Consider the following 18,918-nt stretch of genomic DNA (forward strand, 5'->3'; position numbering starts at 1 on the left):
AGCAAATTGTACGCCCTCAAAATTCCCCTGAAGAAGCTCAAGCTCCGGCACGAAAGCCCTTCCGAATTAAGCCCACTGTCGACTTGCCAAGTACAGCGTCTACAGAATCCACTGATAATTCAGAAGTAGCAGGCATGCTGAGCAAAAACACTCCGCCACCAGCAGAATTCAGGTGAGTTCTTTATTTACATTAAAATTCTGTTTTAGTATGCATCAAGTAAGCTTGGCCCATCGCATGACTTTCAACTACAATCTCTTCACCCTTTTAAAGATCCTTCCCCTTTTTTAACATGCATGGCCAGACATTTATTAACTCTTTTCATATACAGTGCTTTATATTTTGCCTGCTAGTTACCCACAAAGTATTTATTAATTTCCATATTCTCTGGTTGTGACTAATAATTGAGTAAATTATCGTGTCATTAGCCATTTTCAAAAATACTTTCTACAGTACTACAAGATTAAGGGCCTTAACAACCCATCCTGTATCAAATGAGAGTTAGAAAATGTGTCAGTGGACTCTTCATTCCAATACAGTCATACGCAGTCAGAGCCCCTAGATCTAATGGGTAACTGTTTTTGATTAACTGTTTGTCACCCTCACCAGGTTTGAGTTTACAGAGCAACAAGTGATGGCTATGCAAAGGGCCTTGAACAGACCAACCTACAGTGACGTAGTCAAAGGCGTAACAACTAAGGTAAACCCAGCATGCAAAGCAAAGGCACAGATGAAAGCAAAGATCAAAAAATCAAGTCAACAATCCACCTTTGATCCCCCTAATGCGAATGATGCCAGCGCTGCCCAACCGTGCCCGTCACTACACAAGACTCCCAGTATACAAAAGCTGAGCACACCCACAAAACCAACCACTGCTGAAGTGCCTGCCACCAAGCCTCAAACCTCTACAGAGCCGCCTGCCCCTTCAACACAAATGCCAAAAGAAAAACAACAGGGAGCAAAGGTGAAGGCTCAGGCAAAAGCACCAGACCAAGACCGCTTAAACACCCAATACAGTGTCAGCAAAGTGTCAGCAGTGAACAGCTGTCAAGTTTTCTCCTCGCCCAACTCGGAGAGCAGCCGTGCTAAAGCAATCAGAATGAGGCTACAACAAATGTATGCAAACAAGTTAAAGGCTCAGCCAGGAGAGGGCAGTAAGAGCTACCTACAAACAACTAAAGAACCTGATGCCTGTGTGCAAGAGAGTTCACAGCAGCAAGGTCACACTGCCACTAAAGTAAAGAAACACAATGAGCCACACCAAATACCTCAAGCTAACAAAGCTGACTGTGACACAAATGGTAATGGGAACCCCTCATCCTGCATGCCAAAAGTCAATCTGAAACCACAAGCACCAGTAGTGGAGGGCATTCCTAGAACTACCTTGACTAATGCTGCTGAATTATCCACTCACCACCCACCAACCTCTGCTGCAGATGCAAATGTCAAGTTAAAAGCCCAGTGCCAACATAAGGACTCTAAATTACCAGATACTGTTAAGGCAAAGAAAAAACGCAAATCCAGAGCATTACATCAAGAGCAATTCAAGAACGCAGAAAAGGAGGTCAATAAACAAGAAGGGATAGATGGGAATGCTGGGCAGGACAACAAAGAAAAAGCGGAGGAGCCACCTATTGTCCCACCTCTAGCTCGTGAACCCCCGGCCCGTCTCGAGAGGCACTGGCACGCTTTCACCGTGAACCATTCCTGTTCCCACAAGTCACGCTGCCGACACAACGATGGAGCAGGTTTGCCACCAAACGTCACAAAGTGGTGAGCTACACATCAAACTGTTAAACACGGTACACTGCTGATGACTAGTGCTGAAAGATTACGTGCAAATCGTCTTGTTCTTTCCCATCGTTTCTCTTATCCCCTGTCCGAATTCATTGGTAAAATCAGTAAATTACTACTTTTCCCATCCCCTTCATAGGTTCAGTGTAAGCCGGAATTACCTGTGTGAGCCTCCTTGGGTCACCACGGCAACACTTGCAGCTTGTTTGGCACAGAGAGAGGCAGAAGCGATGGGATTCTCACCAGTGACAGAAGAAATCCAGAATATCCATGACTGACATTATTCAAACATATCAATGATTTGTTTTGAAAACAGTTTTGGTCAAGTTCCTGTCTAAATGACATGTTTGCAAAGAAAGCTACAGTTGTTGAACAAATAAAACTAAAATGCACAATTGTTCAAAAAAAAGTTTATTATTCTGTATCATTTATTTCAGACAAATATTTGCATTTCCAGATCAATTGGATTACAAACCATCTAGGGAGGACGAGACATTACCATTTAGAAAACACTCGCAAACTTCAATGGCAATTCTCCGTCAGTTGCTAGGATACAAGGCAAGGGCAATACATTTCTGTGAGCACTACTAAGGAGAAAATGAACTTTGTATACAAAAAGAGTTTGCTTATATTAGGGGAAAAAACTGTTTGCCGGTAGTTTTGTGTGACAATCACAGGATGGTGATTGTAATGAACAAAATCTTGTAGTTATTAATGAACCGAGACCCATGTGTCTCAAATGCAGTGGCTGGACTTAAAGTTCTTGTTTTCTTGTTATCAGCTGGCAAAGACCCATAAATGACAAAACATTAAATGCTGGACAGATGGCACCTTGGGTAAGATACAGTAATTAAGTCCAGCACTTAAACCTTCCAATTTCTTTCAAAAAGGCAGATATGTAGAAGTTACTAAACAGACTGTTCACATAAGTGACACTTTGTTTACTTAGGAACCTCTATCCTTTAAAATGAAACACATTGCCAGACCTGCAGATAATGAGGAAAGTTTAAGAATTAAGAAACAAAATGTTGATTGATTTTTGAAGTCTGGGCAACAAATTGACCAATCTGACCAACAAATGAGCCCATATCCCTCAGTGAGACTGCATTTGAGCTGACTGGATGTATACTGTATCGGCTGTGTGTGCTGTACACGTTTGAGTGTGTTCCTGGGGGCGGATTACACAATCATTTCCAGCTGCCGCGCATATTCGATGACCTGTTGTGCCAGTTCTGTGGAGGGGATGGTCACCTCTTCCGTCCGCTGCTGCTGACTGGTGAAAGAGTAATAGCCATCCGGGCTCTGACTCCATCCCCTCTGAAATGGGAGGGGGGGGGGAAATCAGCTTTGTGTGGTAATTTCATTTCAATGACATTAAAACTGCTTTTTCATGATATCGGGAACAATTTAACAGCCTTCAGTTGTTTAAATACTTTACCCAAAAGGAAGCAGCTAACCAACCAAAATCGTATTTGAAACAACTTGGGTCATTTGTGCATATTGGTCAGTATCTAGGTTCCCCAGATGCATGTTTCACACACACTAATGTTACCAATAAGCATAGAACCTACTATGCTGAGTCAGCTGTAGAAGGCCTACAACCCAGGTGACGAATGACAACTTAATCTCCCCTCCCGTTAAATTTGAATTATACAAATATAACATTTTTCATTTATCTTGATACACCAGAGAAATTTAATGCTTTATTCTTGTTTCAATTCAATCTCTATATTCAGATTATGACCAAAAAATGACCCATCATTTCAAAGTTCACTTCCCAAATGAAAACATATGTACCTTCTTGGCATACTCTGTCATCTTCTTTGGGGAACTGAAGAAAAGCACGCGGGTGGCTTCATTGAACTGGATCTGCTCATACGCTTTCTCTATGCAACCTGCAATCTCATCACTGCAACACAAAGGTCACAATTTAAAAACAATGAAAATAGTCTTATTCTTCATATCTGCAGATTACAGTATAATCAAATTCATATATCATGAACACTAGCTCATGCACATAAAGGTGAAATTTCAAACTACAACAGGCACTGGACCTGGAACAACATATCCTGATAATAAGGCAAGGAGCACGCCAGGGAGCCAGAAACATTAGGCTACATTTATCTATTTTGTCCGACAAAAACCAACAAGAGCATAGGTTATAAAACATGTGCAGAGGACTTTGTCAATGCAAAGAGTGTCAAAATAGTTTACCATAGCAATCCTTACCGAATAGTGTCAAGCAGAATATCTATGAAAAAGGTGTAGCTCTCAGCAGGGATGTTCCCTTTGGCAAGAAATACCTTGTTGTAGCTTCCCTCCATCAAGTACTGAAAAGAATAGAAGAGGAAATAAAAAACATGGTACTTAAACACAAATTAACTGATATTTTGCTGATATTACATGCAATGAAAATTATATTTTTCTAATATTACATGCAATGAAAATAGAAAAAGAAGGGAATAGGTATTGGTGATTTCTACAGGATCCTTTGCTTATTTATACACAAAAAGAAAAAAGAAAAGAAAAATCATTTAACATTGCCATCGGAAAATTTTATATTTATGCAATATTCTAGGGTAATTTGCAGTACCTGCTCTAAGGAAACTGGGTGTCTGATGTATACGTTGGTCTGAATGTCTCGTGCGCTCAGCCTCTCGAGTTCTGTGTGAAACTCGGACACACGATTCTGTGAGAGCAGGAAGAGCAGGTTCAGCCCAAGCAACTGGTGCATGTAGGCAGCTTCAGGCAGCTCATCCCTAGGTGAAGAGGGAAAGAGAAGGAGGGATGTCAGAAAACACAAGTGACTGTTATTTAACAGGCTCTGAGAGCACGCGGAAGTGAAAAGGTTACATTACTTGTAGTCAAAGTAGTAACATTTGAGCTGTGCCATGTATCTCTCAAAGGAAGGGATGTCCTTCTTGAGGATGCTCCACAAGGCTCCAATTTCCAGAACATCACCTGAAACACAGTTAGAAAGCGGTCTAAATTTATGATATTTTGGTTTAGCCCTGATACTGGCTTGCCAGGAGTAAAAACATAAGCTTAGCCAATCAGCTTGAATTACCACGAATACTCACGAGCTAAAATGAGCTGCTGTTTAGTAAGTGTGGTCCCAGTGGTAGGCAAGAAGTTCAACTCCAATAAGGAAATCTGTAACGAGAAGTTTGGCATTATTTTCCGACAACATTGCCTCGGCATGCAAAGTCAGTGTGATGCATCTGTAGGCCTAATGCTTAGTCATGACAAAACACGATAACATCAAAGACTCAAACCTGCTGTCAACTCTACCTGCAACAATGACTGGCGAAAAAAACATCACCTCACAGCGCAGCTAACAGAGCTTAGCAAGTTAGCTCACAATAACATGTACATTTTATTGTAATGTTAGTATGTTGCGTAAACGATTACACCGAGACAGGCAAACGCCGATCATACCAGTAAGGTAAGAAATTATGACAAAGCGCTAAAGGGCCAAAATGTTGTCTCTATTAGCAAAGTTTTCTCCTGACTCCTGACGTTTCTTTGGGAAATATCAGTTCCAGGTTAACGCTATGGACGGTTCCATTAGCAAACGTTAGCATTGACAAGACGGTGGGGTTTGTCCTCTAAAAGCAACATTACAGTCGTAACACAAACCTGTCTGGGTGAAATCATCTAATCGTATAGAAAGATTAATTTCCCAAACATCGGCATATAGTTATCAATGAGTTACATATCATCCGCACATTTGACAATCTAACGTTAGCGCAACTAGCCTAAGTAAGCTAACAGTGCTAGCTTGCCTTCCTGAACAGTGTCGTGGTTCGACTGAAAAACACGCAAAACATATAGCTAGTTAGATATGAAGCTCTACCTTAAGTTTGGTCAAAAGTTCTCCGCATTTGTTCAGGTTTGGGTTTTTCTTGTTCCACTCCGCTTTCAATGTTTCATACAGCCCCGCTGTCTCTTTCAACGCCATGGTGATTCTGCAAAATATACGACACCGGCCACCCGAATACGTTAAATTATTGTCGTAAAACACTAGTGTTGCCATGCGCTGCTTGCTTTCAGACGGCAGATCAAGATGGCGGCATTTGCTGGAGAGCGTTGGCTGAGTGAATTACCAAATCATAATATTTTTAGTAAATTACGAGAGAAGCTTGATTCAGAACCCAAAGCAAATGACAGGAGGATTGCTAAAAACCTTACCTTCTGTTTGAACGGAGACTTCTTCGTGTGGAACGACGCAGACCGCGCGTTTCACACAACCAATTTGAGACAGCTGAACTCGGAGGAGAGTCGTGGGAGCGGGAATTACCAGACTCTGCTGTGCATCAACCCACCTCGCTTTGAGGTCTGTCAGGTGCTGCTCAGTCCGACGCAGCACCACGTCGCGCTCATCGGGCAGCGGGGAGCCTCGGTGCTCGAGCTGCCGCAGCGGTGGGGCAAGAGGTCCGAGTTCGAGGGCGGACGGAGCGAGATCAACTGCAAGACCATCCCCGTGGCCGAGCGCTTCTTCACCAGCTCGGCGTCAGTGAGCTTGCGGCAGGCGGCTTGGTACCCCAGCGAGACGGAGGAGCCCCACCTGGTGCTGCTCACCTCAGACAACAGCATCCGGTTCTATGGCTTGAAGTCGCCCCAGACTCCGGCCAAAGTGCTGTCTGTCTCCCAGTCAGAGGACGACAGCAGTGTCCATGCTCCGGTGCGTTCCTACGCAGCATCTCTCGGCGAGATAGCGGTGGCGTTTGACTTCGGGCCAGTGTCGTCAACCCCTCGGCAGCTGGCAGCTCAGTGCTCCAAAGATCTGCTGGTCTACCCTCTGTATATCCTATACGAGAATGGGGAGACCTACCTGAGCTACACTAACCAGGCAAGTGGTTTGGCTCTCAGTAAACCCATTGGGCCCCTCCCCATGTACCCCGCAGCAGAAGACAACTACGGCTATGATGCTTGCGCAGTTCTCTGCCTGCCTTGTGTGCCCAACATCCTGGTAATCGCCACAGAAACGGGTACGCTCTATCACTGTGTGGTGCTGGAGTCAGAGGAAGAGGAAGACACAGGGGCAGTGGAGAAGTGGATCCGAGGCGCGGAGCCAGTGCCATCTCTCTATGTTTTTGAGTGTGTGGAGCTGGAGCTCACCCTCAAAGTAGCCACAGGAGAGGATGAGGAGCCCCAGGAGCTGGACTTCACCTGCCCAATCAGACTGCACAGAGACCCCCTGTGCCAGCACAGGTACCACTGCACCCATGAGGCAGGGGTACACAGTGTGGGGCTAACCTGGTTCAACAAGCTGCACAAGTTCCTCCAGTCAGACGAGGAGGATAAGGACAGTCTCCAGGAGCTGGCGGCTGAGAAGCGCTGTATTGTAGAGCACATCCTTTGTACTAGACCACTGTCAACCAGTCAGTCAGCTCCGGTGCGCGGCTTCTTGATTGTATCAGACCTTTCTCTGGGCGCCACCATGATCTGCATCACCAGCACCTACGAGTGTATCCTGTTGCCCCTGCTGAGTTCCATCCGGCCCCCCTCTCCTCCCCTGCTCTGCTCCCGTCCAGGTGCGGGCTCTGCCAGCTCCCCCCTGCGCGGACTGGCTGACGACTCCTTCGAGCAGCACATCCGCAACATCCTGGCACGCAGCTCCACCAATCCTCTCGTACTGAGGGCAGGGGACAAGGACACGCCGACACCGCCTCCGGAGTGCCTGCAGCTCCTCAGCAGAGCCACGCAGGTCTTCAGAGAAGAGTACATCCTCAAACAGGACATGGCCCGCGAAGAGATGCAGAGAAGGGTGAAACTCCTGACGGGCCAGAAGAACAAGCAGCTGGAGGAGATGGCTCTGTGCAGGGAGGAGAGGAAGAGTCTGAGAGAGGCGGCAGAGAGGTTGGCGGATAAGTATGAAGATGCCAAGTATCGGCAGGAAGCCATCATGAACAGGGTGAAGAAAGTGCTCGGTAGCCTGCGCAGCCAGCTGCCCGTCCTGTCAGACAGCGAGAAGGACATGAAGAAGGAGCTGCAGACCATCAACGACCAGCTGAGACACCTGGGCAACGGCATCAAACAGGTGAACATGAAGATGGAGTACCAGAAGAAACAGGTGGATAAGGGTGTAACTCCGGCCAGGACGACGGTCTCGCTCAACGCACACCAGAAGAAGTGTGTTCAAGGTGTCCTCAAAGAACACGGAGAGCAAATCGCTGACATGATGAAGCAGATCAAGGACATCAAGAACCATTTCAGTTTCTAAGACTCTGCAGACATTAATGAAGGCTTCATTGCTGTGCAGACAACTGGGAGAAAAAAAAGACTGAGCAGCTCTTTTTGAATATAGTCGATGATGAAATTTGCCCTCATCTGACATTTAACTGATTCTTTTTTGGGAAGCTAGAATCAGTTAGTCAGAAGAAGAGAATGTGTCATGTGTGGAATGGGTAGTTGACATGAGATATATTTTATATACATGGATGTAACCTATCTTTTCTACTAAATATGTCTTGTTTGTCTCTTTGAGGGATAAAATAAGCTTCCCTACAGTTCCTGCATGACATTGGTTGAATATTTTTTACAGAATTTTCTCTAAATGTTTAAGGTTTGAATCAGTGCTTTGGTCAGAAGGACAGAATGTACATTGTGTGGAATGGGAAGATAACATGGGGAATATTTTATATGGATCAATCTAAGCTTACTAAGCTACTATAATCAACATGGTTTGCTTACCTCTTTGGATATAAAATAAACTTTAAAATTCTGTGTAACCAGGAATGGCTGTTTATTTTTTTGTTTTGTTTTTCTCTCTGATTGGAACTACTGATGTCAAGGCAATCTTTGTTCAAAAGTTGTTCTGACAAAATCTGTGCCTCCAGCTAGAGCTGCAACGATTAATCGATTAATCGATTAGTTGTCAACTATTAAATTAATTGCCAACTATTTTGATAATCGGTTTGAGTAATTGTAAAAGAAAAATACGTCAAAATTCTCTGATTCCAGCTTCTTAAATGTGAATATTTTCTGGTTGCTTTACTCCTCTATGACAGTAAAATGAATATCTTTGGGTTGTGGACAAAACAAGACATTTGAGGACGTCATCTTGGGCATTTTTCACCATTTTCCGACATTTTATAGACCAAACAACTAATCGATTAATTGAGAAAATAATCGACAGATTAATCGACAATGAAAATAATCGTTAGTTGCAGCCCTACCTCCAGCCTACCATCTACAGTTGGGACACTATATCACTATATTTTTTCCCCTTTTTTTCATGTTTTTTTTGCAATTTATTGTTTGAAAAGACAAAATAATACAGAACAACAGTCAATAAACAACAATTAAAAAAATAAACAAAAAAATTACAACCTTTAACTTAAACAGACAAAAAAAAAAGTAAAAATGGTCATTACAGTAAACCACAACGTACATCAGGTAATGTTCCCACAACAACCTACCAGAGCAGCAACTATACAAGGCTTGTAAGGTAATCGATAAATGGCTGCCATACAGTGTAGTACTTGGTAGAAGAACCTTTTACAGTATATCTAATTTCTTCTAGAGTTAGAAACTGTAATGTATCTTTAACCCAGTGTTTGAAAGATGGAGGGGAGGCTTGCTTCCAACTCAATAAGAACAGTCTCCTCACCAGAAGAGTGGCAAAAGCCATACAATCTAACTGTGCACTTAAAAAGGTTTTGTGTTCTTTTTGAATGCCAAAAGCTCTCTTAAAGGATTATATGTCAAATATTTTAGAAAACACATCAAAAATAAGTGACCACAATATTGAGAGTTTTGGGCAAAGTTAAAACATATGGGCGAGGGTTGTGGGTGACTGTCTGCATCTATTACAACTGGCATCAGCTGACATACAGGCCTAGATCTTTGAAAAACAAGCTTTTGACAGATGGAGCCTGTGACACTAGTGTTTTAATGTTGGAACGTGAGGATTCCTCTGTCCACCAGGGGTCGCCCATCTCCAGACTTGTCCTCAATTTTCTTTCCACTGCAGGGACCTCAGTGAGGAATTCCCCACGTAAACACTGTGTGACGTATATGGAGACCCCGGTTTAGTTGAGTAAGCTTCATTGTTGGGGGTGTCTGATGTTGCTAATGGTCCTCTGTTGTAGCTTAGGCTTAGGCTGCTTGTATTCCTGTGTGGGTTTTGCCCCATTTCTGTGGCAGTGCTGTGTAGCTCCATCCAAGCTCTTGCTTTGCTTTTGTGCAACAAATGTGGAATTGGCATATGACTCGGTAAGGCCTAATTGTGTAATAGGCAAACGCTGTTCAAATTGCTGTGGGGAAATTGTGAGGATATTTGATTTATTTCACTCTCTAAAATGGGTTTGCAAGCACTGATTAGCAAGTATAAGAGAAGAAAAGTTCATTTTCGGTCAAAAGATATTCAAAAAAACATTTCTGCTGGTCTCAGTGAATTCTTGTCATCTTACCTGGCAATTTTCTATCTTTCTCTGTCTCTCTTTCTGTCTCTCTTTCTCACACTCAGCTACATAGGAGAGGGTGTGGTTTGCTGTAGGCCTGGTTCAGGAACACTCCAAATAGGGGGATGTTGTTAATCTCTTTCATAAAGGTACAGTGTCTAGATCCTGTGCATGAGCCTAAGGAAACTTAGCGGACCCTAGGAAAGGAGATATTAATAACTCTCGGGCCAGCCCACCACATTCTTCGCAACTGAGTCACACTGTAAACCAGAGAGCAGGGAGGAAAGGGGTGGATTGCCTCTGTTTCTCATTTGTGTTTCTTTCCATGGAGGAGTGGAATAGGGAGGCAGGGAGACCACCCCTTCTTTTCGCAAACCTTGAAAGCCTCATGCAAAACATACAGACTTCGCACAGACACACACTGGTACTCACACCACATAGTTTACATAGGATAAAGCTCAAAACCAAAACATATACTGGCTGATAGGTCAATGAGAGTGTGAACACTGAACTGAAAAGGGATAAGGAAGTGCGTACTGTATGGAATTGTGTGTGTGTGTGTGTGTGTGTGTATGTGTGTGTGTGTGTGCGTGTGTGGGAAAGAAAGGGCGATGGATTGAGGGAGTGAGACGGGAGAGCCATGGAAAATGGTGGTATGGGGATTTGGCAGAGTAGAGTGTGAGTCACTGTTTATCTGATCTGTCACTGAGAGACCAACTGAGCATTATATAAAAGAAAAGCATGTGAAAGGAAAGCCAAATGAAATGCTCTCAACTAACTTTCAGTATTTGAATGTATTACTATATACAATATAGATATTTTTATGTAATGCTGTAGAATCACTATTCGCTCACTATTCTTTCAAACTATTTCTAAATCACTACTTAAATAAGAGATACAAAACAGACAACACACAGTCAGTAAATTTTATTTGGTTATGATAATAGTTAACATGGGAACAGTTGGTGGAGCTGTGTACAGTAGTCAGTAATAAATCAGTCATGTTGAAAATTTCATCATAGCATGTGACATTCATTTATACAACAGGGAGGTCTTGTTCCTCTACATACAAAACAAACAGCAATAATTACAAAATATAAAGTGGATGCAGAAAACGGTGGAAAATTGTGTGGCATGTAAAGCATTAAAGTAAAACGCATTCAGGTTATTGGATTTGCACAGGCAGTTTGTGTTGAAAACGCTTCAAATACATCGGTCAAGCAAAAATAAGTCTTTCTACAAAACGGTGTCTCTCACTACAGTACAAAATCATACCCTCATTGGAATGACCAGAGCATCAGAAGTGGCAGAATCTTACTCTTTATCGCCAAATATAATACTGTGCCACTTTGGTCTAGTCATTGTAGGAATGTTAAATTGGAAAGATTTAATACAGAAAGATTTTGTTCTGTATCCTTTCGAACATTGTAAATACAAGTGGTGAATACTGCTTGCTTAAGAGTGCGCCAGCCTTTATTTACCTCTGCTCAGCAAACACTAAAGTAGATATTTTTAAAAGCACATTATAAAAGCAAACTTCAGGGCGCCAAAGAGAAGAAGCAACCAGACCTGGGTGACTTTTTAATAGAAATCTTTTGCACTGAGCACTTGTTTTAGCCTCAATAGCTTGCCTAGATTGCCTTACACTTAAATATGTTCCATTGTGCAAGATCAAAATCAGTCCCAGAAAAGTGCCTGAATCCAACTTGCATAGTATTTTGACACGGGTCTGGGGGGGAAAAACAAAAACAAATAGAAACAGTAGCATACGTGTGATAGCCATTAGAGGAGAGTCTCTCTCAGCTCCAGCGACTGTGTGACATGTCTATGCATCTGAACCCTTCTGCCTGCGTTTGGAGGGCGGGATCAGGCGGCTTGGGAGCTCAGGGGGTAGACCATGGCCCTCTAGCTTGACCTCAATCAGGTGGCTGGCCAGGGCAAATTCTTCATCATCCAGCATGCCATCGCGGTCTACATCTGACAGCTTCCAGATGCGACCCAGCACCGAGTTGGGCAGGCGGGTGCTCACCATCCAGTCCTTAGCCTTGGTGCCGCTCAGCTTCCCCTCATTGGGAGCGAGGTTGTAGAAGATCTCATCGTACTTGGGCTTGTCTTTGGTCACCACCCAGTCCTCCTCCTCCTCTTCACATCTCTCTCCATTCTCCTGAGCAAAGGGGTCCCCCTCTGTGAACGGCCCAACGCGGGTCCCCAGGAAGGCTCCACCCTGCACCCCTGGCTGGTCCCCTGCCTCCAGCTCCTCCTGCCGCAGGAGGGGCATCAGTTTGGCGATGTCAGTGGAGAGCAACTCATCCAGAGCTGCCATCAGATTAGGCTTCAGGGTCTTGAACTTGGTAAAGTCATGAACCATCAGTTGCTCCTTAAGAAAATAACAAGGAAGGACCAAAAATATTTATTAGCCAGTAGGATTAAAACAGAGGACATTTCAATGGCATTGTACTGTTTTAAAGGTGTAATGGTGTTGTTAAAAAACTCTACATAATTGCACACAAGATGTTCCAACAGTCTCAGACTCACCTGCATTTTAGTACAATCTGGGAAGTCTCCAGGAGAGATGTGGTGCTGCAGCTGGATCTTGGAGAAAATAACTGGCAGCTGGTAGATCAGATTCTTCTTTTTATTGTCCTTCCTGAAGACAGAGGGCATCTCCTGCTTCAGATAGCTGATGATGTGGGCGTGGACCTGGGATACAGAAAAGCATGATGGTTTTTAAAACGCAAAAGAATTCCATGGACCTTCATGAGCGAAGTTTCTTATCGACCAAGCAGAGGTTAACCAGTAGTTGAATCCACTTAGTTTTTAACACTACTTATTATAATATTACTATACTGCTACAATACACACATGTTGACAAGACAGAAAAACACATGCACACTGAGTCACCCACCCTGACCAGACGCGCCCTCTTGACCAGATCATTGAGCTTGCGCAAGGCCGCATTCCGGGGAAGGTTCTGGATATCGGCGAACAGGTCCTCCTCCTCCAGCTCAAACAGCCTGCGGTTATCGGGAACCAGCAGCGGCTCAGACCAGAAGGAACCGATGTAGACGCGCAGCACCTCCGGGGTGCCGAACACCTTCCCCAGGGACCACATGAGCGCGCCGTACACACGCATCAGCTGCTGGGTGCCCACCATATCGGCCTTGTTGAGCACCACGCGCAGCTTGTCCTCGTTGCCTTTCAGTGCACCGATGGCCTCGGAGAACTCATCAGATATCTCCAGCTTATGGGCGTCAAACAGCAGGATGATCCGGTCCACGCGCTCCGCAAACCAGCGCAGCACAGCTGGGAAGTCATAGCCTGTTCGGACAGACGGGTTGCATGACTAAGGTGTTCATACGTCTAAATGTGCAGTGTGCAATACACACAGAAATAGAGACAGACACACACGGCAGGAGAGGGGAGAAGGTCAACATAGACACAAACCCTTCACACCTCTCATCTATGTCTGTCACACCCACAACACCTTTGTATTCCTGCCTTCATCGGCCTCAGAAGAGATTGCCACCTTCTATAGCTTCAACCTTAGACATGATACCATCATGAGAAAACAAGACCTTGACTCACAAAGTATAAAATAGCAATGGGCTATCATTTAGTTATATGATTTAACAAAACAATATATTAAGGATCTATCAGCATGTGTTGCTATGGAAAAACTAACATACATTACTAAAGGAAAGCTGGAAGCTTTTGAAAATATCTGGGGGAGTTTCATGGAGTTTTTGAAACAAAATGTTGCTAATGATCAATGAAGCCAAAGATTGGGGTGGGGGCGGGGCAACTGGAACAAGACTATAAAGTGGAGTAGCCCATGTGATCTTCAAGATTTCTGTACATTATAATTACGGTAACATCTGTATCTTCACTTCTGTTTTAATTACTATGTTTTTATTTACTTGCCTATTAATTTGATGGTATAGTGTATTTGCTGCCAAGACTGACCTTTTTTTTTTATATGTACTGTTTGTTATAATTGAAAAACCCCAATAAAAATATTGTTAAAAAAAAAATAAAATTATATAATTTAACATACATACTTTTGAGGGTTTTTTTCACCTGCACCAACACAATCATATGTAATCTTGTTAGTTGCTCATGCACATTAACTTAAGTGAGGGTTGAACAAAGGGTGGATGAATAGAAAAGTGAATAACTATAGATAGATGATGATGCATGAAGATTATTTAGTCTCAGCAGTACATTCTTCCAGATGCGCTGATGGCATTTTTGTGCTCTCTCTGTTCCTTATTATGTTTTTATTGCAGCTCTATGTACTGCTGAGAGTTGCGCTTGCCCTGCTGCCAAGTGTTACTGTGACAGAATAGGTTGGTCCCATGAGTTAGCCAGGTGTGACAAAGGAGATGGGTTTGTGAGCTGAGGTTCAGGGATGTGTCTCTGCAGGCCCCCCCATGCCCTCTCCTCACCTTTGCCACCTTTCTCACCTCGGCTCACTCTCTGCTTGGCGCCGGACAGGATGCCCGGCGTGTCGATGATGCTGATACTCTCCAGGACCTGGTTGGGCAGCTGGGCACACTGGAACCTGGCATTCATCAGCGAGAGACAGGAACACTCACACACGCGCTATACAGCACAAGTTGGATTTCACATCTACCCAGGGTCAGTGAGGTCAGATTTGGGTTAAACACTCCCTCAAAAACATGGATGGAAAGAATGTGAATCATGTGAAACGGGGCAATCTGTTATCATAGAAGCAAATATGATCTAAGGAGCAGATTGGAAGCTGCCCCCTCCACATCCCTCCCCTCCCACTGCAGGCCATTGTGTGGAAGCAGGCCTCTCAATGCTCTGGGCTTCCTGAAGGAAAATGACCACTACTGCCAGAATCAAACAATAAGGCCCGCTAACGATGTGTGGCTTAGAACAACACCAGCACTTCCTGTAGCTTATGAGTTTAACGAGCCCACCGGTTCCCAGAACAGGAAGTCAAAGCAAGAGGAGAGACGCAAACACGCTCACAAACACACCCTGCTGAGGTAGAGAGGGACTCCCCTGGAAAACTGTTGTCAGAACTTTACTGCCTTTTCTGTGGAAACCCATCAACAGGAGCTCTGTGTGTTCCCGTCACTTCTGGCCTGTCTGTTCTGCACATAGCATGTCTCCAGCAACAGACTGGCCTCTATTGTAAAACACATGACTAACATGATTCTGTTACAGTTTACATCAATGGAAAAACATACACATAGAAAACTGGCAGCCCAGACACTAAACAGAGCAAGGGAAAGAACTTGAGTGTTATGTTCCTCTTACAGATTCCCTAAGCTTGCCGAAGTCTGTGACTTCATTTATTTGACTTTACCCGAGGGGCTGTAGAGCCCTCTGACCTTGTCTTTGAACTTGTGCACACTGCAGTTCCCTTCTGAGTACATTAGCTTTCATCACCCTCTCGGGTGATATCGCTCCCTTTCTCCATTTTTCCACAAATAAGGCAAGTGCCTCCCCGCTCTGAAATTTGGCACAGGGACTTGAAATTCCATGGACCGAAAAACTGGCGCACATTTTCTGTTATCTCTCCTTCCCTGCTCTGCTTCCCTCTCAGGGTCCTCTCACACAGTCTCTCCATTTCACACTGTTATCCTTATCTGGCTGGCTCCCTCAGTGGAATCATTACACAATACAGTGTGAACGGAGTCCCTGCACTCACCTGTTGAGGAAGGTGTTTCCAAAGGGGTTAAGCTTGCGGAAGGGCTTGTTGGGGTCGACGATAAGGGCGTTCCCAGGGATGACACCCTCCACGTCTCCATGCATGATAGCAGTGAAGCAGTCAGTGGTGGGCTCAGGCCCCACCCTGCTCCCGGGAATATCCTGCTCCAGTAAATACCTGTCATTCACAGACGCAGCGGTGCAAGTTAGTTCACTTGCACTGAATAGTACATCTAGAGAGAATTAGTTATAAATTGGGGCAACTTATGTTTTTCACTTGTGATACCTAGATAAACATAGCGATCACACTTTTGTGTCCAAACAAAATTCATAGATTTGTAGATTTTAAGTATTTGATGCTGAGCTGTAATGTCTTACTTGATGAAGGTTGTCTTTCCTGTGGAGTATTGTCCCACAACCAGCACCATAGGCTTGTTATCAAAGTCTGCATCCTCAAGGCTGGGGGAGTGGAAGTCATGGAAACCATAGTACTGCTCCAGAGGCAGCAGCTTCTTACGGTACAGGGACTTGAGCCCCTCTGTCACAGTACGGATAACCTCAGGCGTCTTCTTCACATCTTTCCGCCCCCAACGTGACATATTGATTGACTAATGGAATGCAGGGAACTTCTTAAAAAAAATCAGTGCCTGAGTTGTGTCTCTGTCTATAGCTATATTTCCTGTGGTCGAACCTTGGAAAGCCTTCAGGTGTTTCCTGTATTTATTGTGAACGTTGCTCACTTGTCCTTGGAACCACCTCTGCACACGCTGAAAGGAATGATAGGGCTGATGTTTCGTCTGAAGACCGTCTTCCTCTTTGAAAAGAGTCACCACACTGACTTCTAAAGGTCTCTGAAATATAGACAGAAAAGAAGAAAAGACACGTAGAGATCAATCCAAATGGTAAAAGTGTATTAATGCCCAACCGCTCGGTGATCAAAGTAGACTTAACAGTGCAGTGAAGAGGGGCTGCCCTTGTCTGAACTCATGGATGTGGAATCTGGAGAAAGCTTTAGCCCACAGGAGACTGCAGACATTGTCAGTGCATGCCTGGAAAAAGTTGGTGTTCACTTTGGAAAACACGCAAACCCAGCCCAGCGTCCAGATTTGCATAGGCACAGCTCATTTCTTTACAGTGAAATGAGTAAGACATTCCTTTTTCCCCAGTGGTTCTTCTCAGTGGAACGATAAATGTGTGAATGATTATCAATCGTTCACACAATGAAACAGGGACAGCATAGACCGATCACCACACACAGTGGTAGTCTATACATGCGCAGACACATTCAACCCATTTGTCATGGTCTGTCTGTTTTTTTCTTTTTTCCAACTCTAGATAAGGTATGAAAGGCTTAGTAATATGGCTGTTTGGTGATACAGTCCAAGAGCTCACAGCTGTGTCCCTGCTTATTAGAAGTGGACTGATACAAGGGCAGAAAGATAAGACACACATCAGCAGACATAAACTCATCTGTGGAGAGCTGCTCTCTTACAAATCTCATTTGAACTGAAAGAAAAAACAAACTGCCCAGAGGAGAGAGAGGGCAACAATCCCTGACATGTCACAAGACCAATGAGCAAAGAGTTCTTGTCAAAATGGCGAACTCTGGAGATCTGGAGGACACACATTATATCTAATTTGACCGCCATTACGCAGAAGTGTCATAAAAACTAAGTAATGTACCAGCCATATCATAGGAGTAAGAGTTGATTTACACACTTCCTATGAGTATGAATGGTTTGGGTTAGGCTCTGGGAGTGATTCCCTAAGCTTTAAGGATGGTGGAAAATGCCTTGTGGGTTTGTGCACCACAATTGCAACACAGTTTTGGACTTGGAACAAGAAAGCTAACATTCTAGCCTGCAGGAGCGACTGGAATCCAGGGGAATCATACTTTAGTATCCAAACAAACCAATGGAACAACATTGTTTAAAAGACTGTAAATTTAAGAGTTTACATAAACTTATCTGGTACATTAACTCTACCTCTAAACTGTGATCTGTTGTACTGATGGAATGCCATCAAGACTCCACTTTCCACTGTATCAATCTGGTTATAACTACATTTTAGGTAGAATCTAAAATACAGAAGAACCATTATAGCTATATTTAAATTGAAAAAAGGTATATTTACCAAGTTATTATGGAGAAAGGACAGATTTCTTCAAGCACCTTGTTCTCTCTCTCTCTCTCCTTCTTGTCCTCTGGAGTTTGGAAAATATTTTGATTTGAGGACAGAAAAAAAGTCAGTCTCTTGGAGGAGCTGCTGCTACATGTATGGGTGTACCTCTGTCAGCAAATAGAAACCCTCGGTGGAGTGTCAACGCAGCTAGCTGACTGAGGATCGTTCTTCTCCAGGGTTTAATGTATTTCAGATGAGCTCCAGGTCTGGCATGGGTCCTTACTCTGCTTGCAGAAGGAGCACAGGACAAACACACACACACACACCACACAGAGACTAACTTTCCTCTCTCTCACTGACTTCTCCTCGTTCAATGCACCTCCTCTTCCAGAGATGCCTGGCAGCACTGTGGGCAGCACTAAAACTCCAGTTCAGGGCAGGGATGAGCCGAACTATGGGCAAAGGGTGTGGACCTGCAGGAGGGGGTTGTGAATAAATAATTTGGGTGGAGTCACTTTTTCTACATGACATAATCCCACACACGCATTGTATCTTTGGGCATATTCATGTTATGAGCGATAAACACAACCTTATGATGCAACCTGTGGCTACACATTTCTGTTGTTTTTTGATTCAAAGTTTTCTGGACTACTTAAACATAATGTAACATCTCAGCATTTACAGACGTGAGTTTTTCCTCTCATCAGTCTAAACTCCCTTGCTCCTCCCAAACTCTGTGAACCCTGAGGGCACTAAGCACACAGGCCAGCTCTACTTTTCCACTTCCATGCACCACCTGCTGGCTATCTTATAAAGGGCACCAGCCACACCCCCACTACCACCATCTCCTCCTCTCTCCCCCAACTCTAATCATACTTCTCAGTCATCATTAGTCATCCAGTGGAATGTAGCCTG

The 18,918-nt window shown here is 44.0% G+C and overlaps 3 protein-coding genes across 4 annotated transcripts; 1 reads left to right on the plus strand and 2 right to left on the minus strand.

Annotated features, from left to right (window-relative positions):
• Positions 1-2,187: 2,187 nt before the first annotated feature.
• Positions 2,188-5,775, minus strand: psmd8 (proteasome 26S subunit, non-ATPase 8). The gene is made up of 7 exons (XM_071516493.1): positions 5,649-5,775; positions 4,873-4,945; positions 4,651-4,753; positions 4,386-4,551; positions 4,022-4,122; positions 3,590-3,701; positions 2,188-3,109 (listed from the first exon to the last, which is right to left on the minus strand). The coding sequence occupies exons 1-7, from the start codon at positions 5,751-5,753 to the stop codon at positions 2,972-2,974; spliced, it is 798 nt and encodes a 265-aa protein (XP_071372594.1). The 5' UTR covers positions 5,754-5,775; the 3' UTR covers positions 2,188-2,971.
• A 77-nt stretch (positions 5,776-5,852) lies between these two features.
• Positions 5,853-8,519, plus strand: nup88 (nucleoporin 88). Its single transcript, XM_071516494.1, has one exon. The coding sequence runs from the start codon at positions 5,859-5,861 to the stop codon at positions 8,016-8,018; it is 2,160 nt and encodes a 719-aa protein (XP_071372595.1). The 5' UTR covers positions 5,853-5,858; the 3' UTR covers positions 8,019-8,519.
• A 2,593-nt stretch (positions 8,520-11,112) lies between these two features.
• ehd2b (EH-domain containing 2b) lies at positions 11,113-18,411 on the minus strand. Of its 2 annotated transcripts, none has more exons than XM_071516483.1 (7): positions 18,016-18,411; positions 16,261-16,733; positions 15,884-16,060; positions 14,664-14,761; positions 13,106-13,518; positions 12,736-12,900; positions 11,113-12,577 (listed from the first exon to the last, which is right to left on the minus strand). In XM_071516483.1, the coding sequence occupies exons 2-7, from the start codon at positions 16,479-16,481 to the stop codon at positions 12,026-12,028; spliced, it is 1,626 nt and encodes a 541-aa protein (XP_071372584.1). In that variant the 5' UTR covers positions 16,482-16,733; positions 18,016-18,411; the 3' UTR covers positions 11,113-12,025. The 2 variants fall into 2 exon arrangements, with proteins under 2 accessions (XP_071372584.1, XP_071372583.1); XM_071516482.1 differs by having other exon boundaries at positions 14,646-14,761.
• Between the last annotated feature and the right edge of the window lie 507 nt (positions 18,412-18,918).

The sequence above is a fragment of the Centroberyx affinis genome, unplaced genomic scaffold, assembly GCF_046629955.1.
Source record: "Centroberyx affinis isolate AG114_WGS23_722 - 3 ecotype Tasmania unplaced genomic scaffold, CSIRO-AGI_Caff_v1 ptg000406l_1, whole genome shotgun sequence".
Classification (NCBI taxonomy): Eukaryota; Metazoa; Chordata; class Actinopteri; order Beryciformes; family Berycidae; genus Centroberyx; species Centroberyx affinis.